A 15,156-nucleotide genomic window follows, 5' to 3' on the forward strand; every position below is an offset into this window, starting at 1 on the left:
TTTCAATGTTACAGTTTTTTATTGAAAAAAACCATAAACTCTACATGTGCATGTATTTTAGACAAAGGGATACTCAACTTGTAATAATGATTATATGCCAGACTGACATTGTATGGAACAAGCCTTGTTGTTGTTGTTCAGTCGTTCAGTCATGTCCGACTCTTCGTGACCCCATGGACCAGAGCACGCCAGGCACGCCTATCCTTCACTGCCTCTCGTAGTTTGGCCAAACTCATGTTAGTAGCTTCGAGAACACTGTCCAACCATCTCATCCTCTGTCGTCCCCTTCTCCTTGTGCCCTCCCTCTTTCCCAACATCAGGGTCTTTTCCAGGGAGTCTTCTCTTCTCATGAGGTGGCCAAAGTACTGGAGCCTCAACTTCAGGATCTGCCCTTCCAGTGAGCACTCAGGGCTGATTTCTTTAAGAATGGATAGGTTTGATCTTCTTGCAGTCCATGGGACTCTCAAGAGTCTCCTCCAGCACCATAATTCAAAAGCATCAATTCTTTGGCGATCAGCCTTCTTTATGGTCCAGCTCCCCCTTCCATACATCACTACTGGGAAAACCATAGCTTTAAGTATACGGACCTTTGTCAGCAAGGTGATGTCTCTGCTTTTTAAGATGCTATCTAGGTTTGTCATTGCTTTTCTCCCAAGAAGCAGGCGTCTTTTAATTTCGTGACTGCTGTCACCATCTGCAGTGATCATGGAGCCCAAGAAAGTAAAATCTCTCATTGCCTCCATTTCTTCCCCTTCTATTTGCCAGGAGGTGATATTTAGATAGTTTGTTACTATTTCAACTTTGATTCAGACTGAAACAATATGCATATGATCAGGATTTCAAGTACTTATAGAGCCCAGTTCTGAACACTGCATCTGAAATTGTGTCCAAATGGTATTTGTGGATCTTCGTGAACAGATGGAGACACAGGCAGAAGTAGAACATTGACATAATTTTTATATTGAATAAATAAATGGATCACTTTAACAGAATATGTGCTAAAATTAAGCTGCTGGTCAGGCAGATATATGTGTTAGCATAGTGGAAATAACTCATCTTATGCACAGTCTCTGAATAGCAGTAACAGATAGAGATTATAGTGCTGCTCCAAAAGGTTTTCTTTTTCTTTTTCCTTACAAGCATTTCTAGGGGCAAGCAAGATGTGATGTTAAATGTGTCTTTGCATCCAGTGTGCTGGCTTGCTGTTATTGTTTTAAATGCAAATAGCATCAATTGGGGCAGTTGATAATAATCAGGGCCACAGCAGATGGAGAGTTCAACCCTTTCCACACCTATTGTGGTCCTTATGAAAACCACCCCTTTGAAATTGCTATTTGCATTGGTAGGAAATGCAAATGTTAACACGGGAGGCTCTCTCCAAAGCAAATTAGGAATTGACCTCAGAAGAGCAACAGTCCTTAGGGCTGCAGCATGGGAGGAAATGGTTAAATTGCCTCTCCATGCCTGCTGTGTCCTTCATAAATATCCTTTTTGCCCCCAGCAAGAAGAGATGTTTTTACAATGCAAACCCACATCCCATCAGGAGAATATGCAATGCGGATGGGAGAAAAGAAAAGAAAAGTGGAGTGGAGAAGGCTGAAGGAAATGCTGGGGCTGGGGCTGGGGTGGAAGAAATGGAAAGGACGCAAAGAGGAGCAGGAAAGGAGGAAGGGAAAGGGACAGAAAGCGAACGAGAATCAGGAGGAGGCTGAAGGAGACCAGCAGCGCAAAAGGAAGGGAATATGAGGAGCGAGGGGAGAGAAAAAGGGCGAGAAGGGGCGAAGGTGCCCGAGGGAGGGGCAACAGAGAGGGAGAGAGAGAGAGAGAGAGAGAGAGAGAGAGAGAGAGAGAGAGAGAGAGAGACGGCCGGGTGCGGATGGAGGGAGGGAGGGAGGGAGGCGCGAGAGGGAAGAGCGAAGCCTGAGAGGCAGCAGCAGCGCCGTCTCCACTCCCCGCCCCCCCGCTCGCAGCGCTCAAAAGGAGGGCTTCCCCCTCACCCACCACCCGCCGCCCCTGGCCCAGCCCCCGCTGCTGTTACCTCGTCGTCGTCGTCGCCTCGCGTCGAATCCTCCGCAGCAGCCAGCAGCAGCAGCAGCAGCAGCCAAACACCACAGGCGCCAAGGAGGGAAATTGCTGCTGTCTGCTGCTGCGCCTGCGCTGGCAGGACGCATGAGCAGAGCTGCGCGGCGCCGCCATTTCCCCGCCCCTGGCGTGCCAGCAGAGAGAGCTCTGCGTGCCAGCTGTGGCACGCGTGCCACGGGTTCGCCATCACTGCGTTAGGATATCAGAGAGAGAGGGTGCACTGCCCCCAAATTGCAAGTTTCAGCTTATTTTCTGGCCGATTGCTGATGCTTGGATGCAGTTGTGCAGCTTAAACAAATTGACACAGAATCACTCCTTTGACTCCAGATTTTTGGGTGCTCAAAGCCCCCCTGGCGTCATTGCTTTCACCAGCTAGGCTGTTTCTCTCCCCACACTAAGTGGGGACAAGAAGTGCTCTTCTGGATAGGGCCGAGGGTCGGTCTAGCCCAGCATGCTGCTTCCAACTGTGGACAGCCAAGGAAGCCCCACCAGGCAAAGCACAGAGGCAATAGTCCCCCACTGTTCCTTAGCACCCCCCCCAGCATTCTGGTATTCAGAGGTAGACTGCCCTTGAGCTTGCAGGCTCTGTTTTGCCGTCCTGACTAATAGCCACGGCTAGACCTTTGCTTTTTAAAAATATGACGCAAGAAGCAGATGCAATGAATGATGATGACCAGAAACGTGATTTAGAGTTGAAAAATAAAAGAAAATGCAATAAATACTGACCAGAAACTTGATTTAGAATTCAGAAAGAAAAGAAAGTGCAATAAATAATGAGGGCTAGAAACTTCCTTTGAAATAGAAGAAGAAGAAAAATGCAATAAGGACTAGAAACTTGCTTTAAAATGTAGAAAAATAAATGATAAGTGGTGGTGGTGCGAGTTATGTTTGGGCACCTTGTGGCTCCCAGCCGTTTTCCCTTTCTCAAGGAACCTCATCTCCTTCCAGGGGCCACTTGTGTTCTGAAGAAGAAATTCTCTGCCAGCCAGTTTTGGCCCGACTGCCGGCACCACGGCGTCACCGTCTTCCAGTACATCGGGGAGCTATGTCGCTACCTGGTCAACCAGCCACAGGTGAGTGCTGGGGGATGGAGGCCCTCTGCTGGTGATAGGAGGGATTGCCACACAAGCAGGCATCCCACTCCTCCCAAGTCTGAAGAGAGGTGTGTGACTCTTCCAACTCTTAAAAAGGGGGGGGGGACACCTTTCAAGAGTTCCCTGGGAAGAAGGGTTGATTCTTAAACCACTCTGGGAATTGTAGCTCTGTGCGGGGCACCCCAGCAACTCTCAGGATAATAATTTTTATTAATTTTCAATTACGACCCAATGATAGCTTCATTATAACAATACCAAATTATAATAAAATTGCTAATACCAATCTTTCAATTAGCATTTAAAATAATTTAGGTGCCCCCACCCCTGCGGGCTAGATCTGATGGTTTGATGGGGGGGGTTGTATCTGCGTTCCAACATCTTATTAATTTCATTTACATTGCAATCATGATAATAATCCCATATACAACAACTGCAATATTTGCGGCTTCTGTTCGTTTTAACACCCTCAACAACTCTCAGTACCCTTAACAAACTATAGGCCCCAGGAATATTTGATCTCCCATGAACTTGTCTAATTGTCTTCTAAAGCCACCCAAATCAGGGGCCATCGTCACGTCCTGTGGGATCTGCTAAGCAGTCCCTGCACCCCTTTAATTGCTTTTTAAAAAATATCTCTCTTTATTATTTAAAAAATACACACAAAGACACAAATACACAAGTACACAAAATAAACATATACATTTACATACATAACTACTATCCTTTTTTTACACACAAATTCTTGTACCTCCAATTATCCTCATTGCATTTAGTAATATTATATTTGTATAGCGTACAGTTGTAGTTTCTATGTACAATTCTTGTTTATTCATCCTTGAGTTTCTATTTACTATTCTAAAGGTTCAGTCTACATCTGCCATTAGGATTCCATTTATACCACCATTCCTTAAATATTCTTTAAATATCCTCCTAATTGCTTTTACATTTTTTGAGATTTGATCCTATTCCTAGTGGCCCCTGGATCCATTTCCAAGCACCGGCCGAATTCTCCTTGCTCTCGGCTTATCCCTCCTCCTCCCTCCCTCCCAGAGCCCCAGAGACCGGGAACACACCTTGCACATGGCGGTGGGCAGCGGCCTTCGCCCGGATGTCTGGCGTGAATTCCTGCGCCGATTTGGGAACCTGAAGATCGTGGAGACCTATGGCATGACCGAAGGGAGCGTCAGCCTCTTCAACTACGTGGGGGCCGTGGGGGCCGTGGGCCGCGCCTCTTGGCTCTATAAGGTGAGCATTGACAGGGTCTCTGTGAGGAAGAAGGTGGAGTTCACAGAGCAGGTTCAGGGCATCACGATGTGGCAAAGAGGATACCTGAGGCCAGGGCCGGATTTAGGTTTGATGAGGCCCTAGGCTACTGAAGGTAATGGGGCCCTTTATATGTCCAGCTGTCCTTTGTCAACAACAAATGGTCACTGTTTTTTTGTGTTGAATATATGCTACATGGTAATTTATGGACCTACAGGTGAAACTCGAAAAATTAGAATATCGTGGAAAGGTTCATTTCTTTCAGTAATTCAACTTAAAAGGTGAAACTAATATATGAGATACACTCATGACATGCAAAGCGAGATATGTCAAGCCTTTATTTGTTATAATTGTGATGATTATGGCATACAGCTGATGAGAACCCCAAATTAACAATCTCAACTTTGGGGTTTTCAATCAGCTGTATGCCATAATCATCACAATTATAACAAATGAAGGCTTGACATATCTCGCTTTGCATGTCATGAGTCTATCTCATATATTAAACTTCAGTAGCTAATGAAAATAATTGCTTACATAAATGGACTTTTCCATGATATTCTAATTTTTCGAGTTTCACCTGTAATAGGTATCTAAAGCCAAAATTTGTATTTTATCAAAGTATTTGTTGAACTGAAATACAATTAAGAAGAAGTATATTAATAGTGAAATAATTATTAAGCTCTAACTGAAAATGACTTTTTATTATTCATAACAAACTTAATAATGCAAACACATTGGCACATGTGGCAATAACAAAATTTCCTTTAGAGACACAATTTACAAAGACTCATAATCCAGTCTCTAGAAACCTGCTCTAACATGAAATAATCATAGCAAACCAGTGATATTTTAGGGAGCAGGCTAGCAGACGGGGCCCATGACTTACATTATAGGAGCCTCCACAACACAAAACACTGTTGCTGTATGTAGGTTTTATTTGTTTTTTTTTAATCTTATATTTTGGAAATGTACATCCAGTTTATTTTTCCTTTAAATTTGTGGGGGGCCTCCAAGAGTTTAGCTTATACGTAAATCTGGCACTGCCTGAGGCTCTTCTTCCGAGAGCACAGGGGGAACTGGTGTTACTCAGTTATAGTGCCCATTCTTATTGAATATCCCAGTTGGAATTAAACATTATTTGAAAGGCTTCACTTGCACCTCTGCTCTCTGCAGATGTTTGTCCCCTTTGAACTGGTCCGTTACGACGTGCTTCGAGGTGCTGCAATCCGGGACAAGGCGGGACGGTGCCAGCGTGTCAGGAGAGGTGAGCAGGGTTTTGTCCATTCAGTTGGGGGGCATAGAAAGAGCTGCCATGAGTCGCCTTCCATCCCACTGTGGTGCCCCCATGCTTCCTTTTTTTAAATTTTTTTTTTCATTTTATAAGAAACAAAACATATATAACAAATACAAAAACAAACGCAACACAGACAACTCTTATATAACCCTCACATTTCCCCTCTAACATCTTGGGGCAACTTCCCCCGACTTCTCCTTTCTGGTTTTCATTTTCATTCTTCTTCAACAGTTTCATAGATCAGTGTTTTTCAACCACTGTTCCGCGGTACACTAGTGTGCCGCGAGATGTTGCCTGGTGTGCCGTGGGAAAAATTACTTTATATATAGTCAATATAGGCACAGAGTTAAATTTTTTAACATTTTCTAATGGTGGTGTACCTCATGATTTTTTTCATGAAACAAGTGTGCCTTTGCCCAAAAAAGGTTGAAAAACACTGTCATAGATTAGCCAAAACAAAATAGAAAATTCTTTCCAGTAGCACCTTAGAGACCAACTGAGTTTGTTCTTGGTATGAGCTTTCGTGTGCTTCTTCGTATCTGAAGAAGTGTGCATGCACACGAAAGCTCATACCAAGAACAAACTCAGTTGGTCTCTAAGGTGCTACTGGAAAGAATTTTCTATTTTGTTTCGACTATGGCAGACCAACACGGCTACCCACCTGTAAATAGATTAGCCAAATATCCATTATCTTGTTCATTATTGCTTATTACCTCATTATCCATTGTTAATTCCCTAATACGTTTATTTAAATCGTTTATCCCCAATTCCATACCAGAAACCTATAGTTACTTCCCTAGGACTTCTAAAATTTAAACGTTACAATTTTTTTTCCAAATAAAATTTTAAATTCCTTCCAATCTTCCTGCACCGTTTCCTTCCCTCTGGTCACGCAGTCTTGCTGTCAGTTTGGCAAGTCCCATGCTTCCAGGTCGGTGACCGTACGCCTCTCTGTTTTTGCGTCAGGGGAGCCCGGCCTTCTGATCTCTCCCGTGACTCCGCAGACACCTTTCCAGGGCTACGCCGGAGGGCGCGAGCTGTCGGAATCCAAGCTCCTCCACGGGGTCTTTGCCGGCGGAGACACCTATTTCAACACCGGCGACCTGATGGTTCAGGACAAGCGAGGCTTCGTCAGTTTCTGGGACCGCACCGGAGACACCTTCCGGTATGTTTCCTCCTCCTTTTCCTCTTGGAAGTTGTGGGTCAGGAACTCCTCTGGATCTGAACGAGGGCGGCGAGAGCAAGTTTTTATTCCGAAAGTGCGGCCCGGAGAAAAATGTTTGAGAACCGCTGGTTTAGAGAGCGCAGGTCCCTGCCTGCAGGAGCTTACAGTCTAAACTTCATCAAGCCAGTGTGGTGTAGTGGTTAAGAGTGGTAGACTCGTAATCTGGTGAACCGGGTTCGCATCTCCGCTCCTCCACTTGCAGCTGCTGGGTGACCTTGGGCTAGTCACACTTCCCTGAAGTCTCTCAGCCCCACTCACCTCACAGTGTTTGTTGTGGGGGAAGAAGGGAAAGGAGAATGTTAGCCGCTTTGAGACTCCTTCGGGTAGTGATAAAGCGGGATATCAAATCCAAACTCTTCTTCTTCTTCTTCTTCAAGAGGAAAGAGGATGTCAAGGAGAGACATGCAGGGGAGCTTTTGGTTGGAAGTGAGGCGGCTGGAGATACTTCACTCCCTTGGGATGACTTAGCGAGTTTCAGATTCACCTGGAAACTGTCTCAGAAATCTTGTCCCCTGAGTCAAGATACTGTCTCTCCATGCCTCAGTTTCCCTCTAGGTCAGGGGATCAGCAACCTTTTTCAGCCGTGGGCCGGTCCACTGTCCCTCAGACCATGTGGTGGGCTGGACTATATTCTGAAGTGGCGGGGGGGGGGGGGAAATGAATGAATTCCTATGCCCCACAAATAATCCAGAGATGCATTTTAAATAAAAGGACACATTCTACTGATATAAAAATACGCTGATTCCTGGACCGGATTGAGAAGGCAATTGGGCCTGATCTGGCCCCTGGGCCTTAGGTTGCCTACCCCTGCTCTAGGTGGAGAGCAGCATTGCACCCAGGTCGTGCTTCTGGGATTCCCAGAAAAAGCATCTGGCTGGCCACATTGAGGGCAGGATGCTGTACTTTGGCCTGATCCAGCTGCAGGAGCCTCCAGTTCTCCCTCTGTTCTTCTCCTCCTCTCTGCCTCAATTTCCTTCCAAGCATCTCCATCCTCTCCTTTCCCTCTGCCTCGGTTTCTCTTTAGTTGTCTATTTCCTTACTCACCCTTTGTCTCCAGTTGCCGGCCTGCCTGCTCTTCTATTCCAAAGAAAAAAGTATTAATACTCAGCCGTGACTAAATCCCTAAAACGAGGAACAGTTATAATAGTAAAAAAGAGATAAAAAGTAACTCAAACTTAACTGAAATTGGGGTGAGGGTCTCCAAACAACTTGGTGAACTTAGACAAAAATAATATATATATTACTCAACTGAAAACCCTCAAAACTGAAACCCTAACAAGCTGCCAGCTCTTCCTCGTTTCACTGGATTCTCCGTCAGTTTTCTCAGAGGGAAATTAGAAAGTTATCAAGATTAAATCAAAAGAATAACGAGCAGTAGGGGGAGAGAGTCCTCCCAAAGTATTCCGTGTAATTTCAACTCTGAGGAAACTGACGGAGAATCCAGTGAAACGAGGAAGAGCCGGCAGCTCGTTAGGGTTTCAGTTTAAGGGTTTCAGTTTAGGGTCTCAGTTTTGAGGGTTTTCAGTTGAGTAATATATATATTATTTTTGTCTAAGTTCACCAAGTTGTTTGGGGACCCTCACCCCAATTTCAGTTAAGTTTGAGTTACTTCTTTATCTCTTTTTTACTATTATATCTGTCCCTCGTTTTAGGGATTTAGTCACGGCTGAGTATTAATACTTTTTTCTTTGGCTACTTGTATCCCGTGATTGTCTTTCTGTTTTTTGCTCTTCTATTCCAAGCTGGCTGGAAGGAGCATAGAGGTACCCCCACCTGCCACCCACACATTGGGGAACGTTAAGAACACAAATAGCACCTTCTTTGCTGGTTCTGCTGCGCTTCTGCCCATCAGACTCTCTCCTCCTTTCATTTTAAATCGTCAGCTGCCTTGCATTCTCCTGCTACCCTATCCTCTGATGCAAAGGCGCCTCCGTGTGGCCTGACCTACATTTCTCAAGTTAAGCCGCTTTCGAAAGCCGGCTCACTGTTTACAACACGTCGGAGAAAGGAGCTGGGCCACAGGAGGGCACTCTTTGCTAAAGAAAACTTTCTGGAGGGAGAAACGAGGACAGGCACAAAAGAGCCCCCCCTCCCCCTGAAGCAGAGGTGGCCGGTGTGAATGCCCTGCGGATGTTTTCATAGAATCATAGAGTCGGAAGGGACCCCAAGGGTCATCTAGCCCAACCCCCTCACAATGCAGGAATATGCAGGTGCCCTTTGCGGGGATCAAACCTGCAACCTTGGCATTGCCAGCACCACGCTCTAACCCAGGGGGTCAGCAAACTTTTTCAGCAGGGGGCCGGTCCACTGTCCCTCAGACCTTGTGGGGGGCCGGACTATATTTTGAAAAAAAAATGAATGAATTCCTTTGCCCCACAAATAACCAAGAGATGCATTTTAAATAAAAGGACACATTCTACTCATGTAAAAACACGCTGATTCCCGGACCGTCCGCGGGCCGGATTGAGAAGGCGATTGGGCCGCATCCGGCCCCCAGGCCTTCGTTTGGGGACCCCTGCTCTAACCGACTGAACTATTCAGTTTCACTAGACTCCCAACTCCCATCATCCCTGATGGACCACTGGCTGTGCTGCCTGGGGGCTGATGGGAGTTGGAGTCCAGATTTCCCCCATTTTGAGAGCAAGAGAAACGGGACCAATGACCTGGCAGGAGGTTGGGCTCTGACTTGCTGGTGGATTTTGAGCAGAATCTGGACATCCGGCCATCTCCTAGCTCTGGATGCCATGTGTTGAGCAGTAAATTGGACTTGACGGGGTCAGGGAAGAACAATAACCCTCCAAGTATGTGGGTCTGGGAGTCTGTATCGTCCACCTTTTTCATCATTATCGTTTTTAATTTTAGCTGCGATGGCTGCTTTGCAGGGGGTTGGGCTAGATGACCCCTGGGGGCCCCTTCAAATTCTGTAATTCTATGATCGTATTATAATGCTTGCTTTATCCCCTTTCCCGTGCCTGGGCACAGAGCCACCTTGCCAGCCTCTGCTACCAGGGCTACACTCTGCGATTCCCCAGATTCATCCTCATCCCTTTAACCCTTTAATTATATTTTCTCCCTGCCCTTTCCTAGGTGGAAAGGGGAGAACGTGGCCACGACAGAAGTAGGCGAGATCCTGGGAAGCCTGGACAGCTTGCTGGAAGTCACTGTTTATGGTGTCACAGTTCCAGGTATTCTTTAAATGAGGGGCTCTAGAATGTCCCCCCCCCCTCCGAATTATTATTTTGCTTCTTTATTTGGACAGTGCTTATATGCCACTTTAAAAAAAAGAACTCTAAGGTTTTAAAACATCTAAAGCAAAACAGCATATTTTAACCACCAGAGAACATTCGCAATTAACAGCTAAAATGGAGCGTCCTGTAATCAAAATAAACATTAGGCATAAAAACCAACTACAAAAATAATGAAATTCTAGGAACCATATAACAGTGTACCTTGGTTTACAACTATAATCCGTTCCAGAGGTCCGGTTGTAAACCAAAACAGGTGGTAACCCAAGGCGCGATTTCGCCAATGGGGCCTCCCAAAAAAATTTGGTTGTAATCCAAAAAAAGGGACACGCACTTCCGGGTTTGACGTGGTTGTGATCCAAAACGGTTGTAATCCAAAGCGGTTGCAAACCAAGGTACCACTGTACAGGAAAGGGCTGGGATTTGGGTAGAGGGTGTCTCAGGGTGTCAGCCTGCCCCTTCTCGTCCTACTCAGTGTAGACCCATCAAAGCAAATGGACGTGACTAAGGACACATTCCACTTCACCCCAGATACCACTTCAAAGAGCCACAGTTTCCCCCAAAGAATTCTGGGAAGTGTAGTTTGTTGAGGGGGCTATTTCTCTCACAGGCCTACAATTCCCAGAGTTCCCTGGGAAGAGGGATTGAGCGCTGAACCACTCTGAAATTTATAGCACTGTGATGGCTTGATCTCCTGCCTCCTAAACCCTTCAGAAGATATCCAGAGTGTTTATTCAATTGCTGGACATTTCCAAATTGTTTTTGACCTGTGTGTATTTGTAGCCTCATTCGCACCACGACCCCACTTTAAACAATCATGGCTTTTCCCAAAGGATCTTGGGAAGTGTAGTTCGTTCAGGGTGCCGAGAGTTGTTAGCAAACCCCTGTTCCCCTCGCCGAGCTACAATTCCCAGAGTTCCCTGGGACGAAAGGGGTGTGGATTGTTCAAACCACTCTGGGAACAATAGCCGGTTGGCCACTGTGAGAACAAGATGCCGGACTTTTGTGGGCCTTTGGCCTGATCCTGATAGCTGTGATTGTTCAGAATGGGACTCTAAATCTCAGGGTCATGGGTTCGAGCCCCACCTAGGGCAAAAGACTGAAGGGGGTTGGACTAGATGACCCTTGTGGTCCTTTCCAACTCTACAATTCTAATATTCTAAGAACCTCCCTGTCCTAAGGCAGTCTACCTCTGAACAGTAGATGCCGGAGACAAACAACGATGCCTTAAGCACCCTGCCTGGGGACGTCCTGGAGGAATCTGGTTGGCCACTGTGGGAACAGGATGCTGGACTAGGTGGGCCATTGGCCTGTTCTTGCTGCCAGGTTCTTCTGATGTTTTGGCAGGCGTAACTAGGCCCCTGCTCGCCAGAGGTTCCCATATGGATATATATCCGCTTGTGGCGCATTTCAGAGTGAGACCCGGGCTTCATCTCCCCCTCTCCCTGCTGCTTTTGCCCAGGGCATGAAGGCCGAGCAGGAATGGCCACCGTGGTGCTGAAGCCGGGACAGGAGTTTGACAGTGCCCAGGTCTACACGCACGTTGTGGAGCTCCTCCCGCCCTTCGCCCGCCCTCGATTTCTGCGCATCCAGGTACGAGGAGCCCCCCCCCCCACGCAGCCTGCGCCTCTTCCACAGCCACACAGGAAAGAGGGGTGTGTGTGTGTGTGTTTTGTGTGTTTGTGTGTGTGTGTGTGTGTGTGTGTGTGTTGGAGACTGGGTTCCCGGTGCCAGGAAGGGGTGATGACCAGGATCTTGTGGCGGAACGCAGCCCCTTGGCAGTCTCAGCGCTTGGGTCTGTAGCGAAAGACAGACTTCCCTGCGTTTGACTTTTCGGCCAGGTAAAACCCCAGACTTTGCTTAACCACACCAAAGTCTGGGTGGCTCCTGTCCGCTACAGCGGGTTCCCCCTGGTTCTGCAGCGCCCCCTGGAGGGATTGTTTCCCAGAGGGCATGACAGCCATGTGATAACTGTTAGGGAATTCCATTCCACCTTAAGTTGCAGACATGGAACTGTTGCGCGTCGCATGTCTGTTTACACACCAGCACAGATTGCTGGGAACTTCCGTTGTGTATAGCTTTGGCTTTCGTGACTCTCACTGAGGAGACGTGTCTTCCTCTGTCCTGATTTATGCTCAATAAATCTGCTTGTGCTTCGCCTGGGAAGACATGCCAGATACCTGAAGGGCTGTTAAGCATGCCAAAGGTGGACGTCAGCCCCACGGCCCCCCAGGCCTCTCTCTCTGCCCCTTGGGATTCACCTCAGGCTGCACCCCTTATCCTCAGACCACACCCCTTGCTGCCCCAGCTTCACACCTTCCTTGGGTATTGTTCCCTGGCTGAAAGGTGTTTCTGAACTCTGACATGCTACTCATTTGCATGGATGTAGGATAGAGAGAGGGGGTGGGTATGGGTCAGTTTCCAGCCCAATTATATTTTATTAAGTTTCAACCTTTTTAACATATACAGTCAAAATGCAATTTCGTTTTCTCTTATTTTTGTCGACTTCCCACCCCGTTTTCCATGCAGCTGTTGTTTCTCCCCTTCTGCTGCACCCGATCTTCCGTCTGTCGAATCACAGCCACAATATTATAATCTAAACGCTTCTGCGTGTGTGGTGTAGTGGTTAAGAGCGGTAGACTCGTAATCTGGGGAACCGGGTTCGTGTCTCCACTCCTCCACATGCAGCTGCTGGGTGACCTTGGGCTAGTCACACTTCTCTGAAGTCTCTCAGCCCCACTCACCTCACAGAGTGTTTGTTGTTGGGGAGGAAGGGAAAGGAGAATGTTAGCCGCTTTGAGACTCCTTCGGGTAGTGAAAAGCGGGATATCAAATCCAAACTCTTCTTCTTCTTCTTCTTCTGTCGCTCATAGCTGAAATTCTGCTCGTGACTTCATCATACCATATTTCTTTAGTCCGAAAAAGGCACCCGCTCTCCCATAAAACACTCGTCGTTAGATTCTCTTAATTTTGCGGTTAATTTTCACCAATTCTGCATTGTACTTACCCATTTTTCGGGTGTGAGCCAATTTAAGCTTTTGCCTCTGGCCCTGCCCACCGCTGCTATGCGGCCCCGAGAAGGCTGCCTATCTGTCGGAGATTCTGCCAGCTGCAATGTCCCTGCATTCGGCGGGGTGGCCTGGATGACCTCCCGAGGTCCCGACCCCTCAGTTCTGTCGTTTCTCTCTCCTTCCCGCCAGGAACACTTGGAGGTGACGGACACCTTCAAGCAGAAGAAGGTCCGCCTGGCAGACGAAGGCTTCAACCCGACGCTGATCTCGGACCCGCTCTTCTTTCTGGACGATGCTGCGAAGTCGTACGTCCCTCTGACCCACAGCGCCTGGGAGGGGATAGCTGCTGGCCACATCCGGTTATAACCTGCACCCCCTTCTCCTGATACGTACCCGAACCCCAGTGCTCTGAGCTGGAGGCCGCAGGGTATGCTTGAAGACTCCAGCCTCCTTCGTTTTCACCTTAGCCTTAAAGGCCCTCGTGCCTCTTTCTACACCCCTGGATTTTCTCTCCTAGCTGTGCCCCAGGGTGACCCCACGCCTCTGCTGGTGGTGTGCCCCCTTAGCGAGGACTTAACGCCCCCTCCTAGCCCCTCCACGCAAACGAAGATGGGGAACTTATTCCTGCCCAGATGTTGCTGGACTCAACCTCCGATCGTCCTTGACCCCTGGGGGCCGTTGAGAGTTGGGAGCCCGTGACCTGACGGTTACCTGCTTTACACCTCTGTATGTGTAGAAATTCGTATTTGTTCTGTGGTGGTTTGCAATCTTGCTACTGTTACTGCTGCTGATCTACTGCAGATCACCCAGAAATCAACCAGCAGATCCTCACTTTCATTTTTTCCTCCTCTGTAAGAATTTCCCTTCCTGGGTTGGGCAAAAGGCAGGGCTTGGGGACCTGTTGTTGGACTACAACTCCCATCATCCCTGACCCGCTGGCTGTGGGGCCTGCTGGGAGTTGGAAACCAAGCACCTTGTCAAACGACAGCTCCCATCGTTCGTGGCCACTGGCTGTGCTGACTGGGGCTACTGGGAGTCGCGGTCCTAGAGCATCATGGTTCGACAGCCCCCATCGGCCCTGATGGCTGGTGATGCTCGTTGCAGGGGCTGATGGGAATATCCTCGCTCCCCATGCTGTGGCCCAGCAACTAACTTATTTCCAGTAGTGCCCAGCCCCGTCGCCTTTGGGGAAACTTGCAAAGCAGGTCGCGGAGGCTGACGGGCCGTAGTGGTCAAAACCGTGAGCCGTCCTCCAGTTCTGATGTCGACTCAGCCCCATCCGGTGGTCTTCACCCAGCTGCTGTGCCTCAGATACTTCGGTTCCCCCATCCGCAGTAGGGAGAAACAGAACACCAGCCCGCCTTACAAGACTGTTGTGCGAATCGCTGAAATGACACATGGACTGGACAAACCACATCAAGTATTATTTTCACGATGTTCTCTGGGCTGGGATGAGAAGCGGGGTATTTTTGTGCTCCTCTGCTCTGCCGACGAGGTGTTCGCAGGCAATGGGCCTGCTTTTAGGAGTTAGCAGGCCTGGCTTTGAGGTGAGGGGCTTGTGAGGGAACTATGGGTTGGGGTTGGGTTTCCCCCCTACTTTTTCTATTCTTCGTATCAATAAAGTTCCTTTTTTTTGTACCAGCCAAACTGCGGTCCTTATTGCTTCAGCAGGAAATCCTCTCATCGACTATGTTCCAGAAAGAAATCTGCTTTGGGGACGGGGTGGGTCTTTGCCTGGATTTTGGCTGTGTGTGGAAAGAGCCCCCACATGGATAGCATAAGGTATCCATCATCACATGAAGTCAAATTTAGGAACGTTCAGCTTCATTGAATGTTGGAAGAGGTGGCCCTCCAGGCTTCTCAATCTGGCCCTTGAGAGACTCTCTCTGAGCTGCTCTCCTTAAATGCTTTTGCTAGGTAGAAGGGTGGCCTTTGGCTT

The 15,156-nt window shown here is 47.8% G+C and overlaps 1 protein-coding gene across 1 annotated transcript in view; it reads left to right on the forward strand.

Moving 5' to 3' along the window:
* Positions 1–14,823, forward strand: part of SLC27A3 (solute carrier family 27 member 3) — a 29,249-nt gene extending 14,426 nt beyond the window's left edge. Inside the window, exons 4-10 of the mRNA XM_033135859.1 lie at positions 3,031–3,155; positions 4,227–4,421; positions 5,616–5,706; positions 6,703–6,901; positions 10,049–10,146; positions 11,669–11,799; positions 13,407–14,823. Of these exons, the coding sequence (XP_032991750.1) occupies positions 3,031–3,155; positions 4,227–4,421; positions 5,616–5,706; positions 6,703–6,901; positions 10,049–10,146; positions 11,669–11,799; positions 13,407–13,583 (1,016 nt within the window). The 3' untranslated portion in view covers positions 13,584–14,823. The remainder of the gene's footprint in view (positions 1–3,030; positions 3,156–4,226; positions 4,422–5,615; positions 5,707–6,702; positions 6,902–10,048; positions 10,147–11,668; positions 11,800–13,406) is intronic.
* Positions 14,824–15,156: the final 333 nt, after the last annotated feature.

The sequence above is a fragment of the Lacerta agilis genome, chromosome 17 (genome assembly GCF_009819535.1).
Source record: "Lacerta agilis isolate rLacAgi1 chromosome 17, rLacAgi1.pri, whole genome shotgun sequence".
Taxonomy (NCBI): Eukaryota; Metazoa; Chordata; class Lepidosauria; order Squamata; family Lacertidae; genus Lacerta; species Lacerta agilis.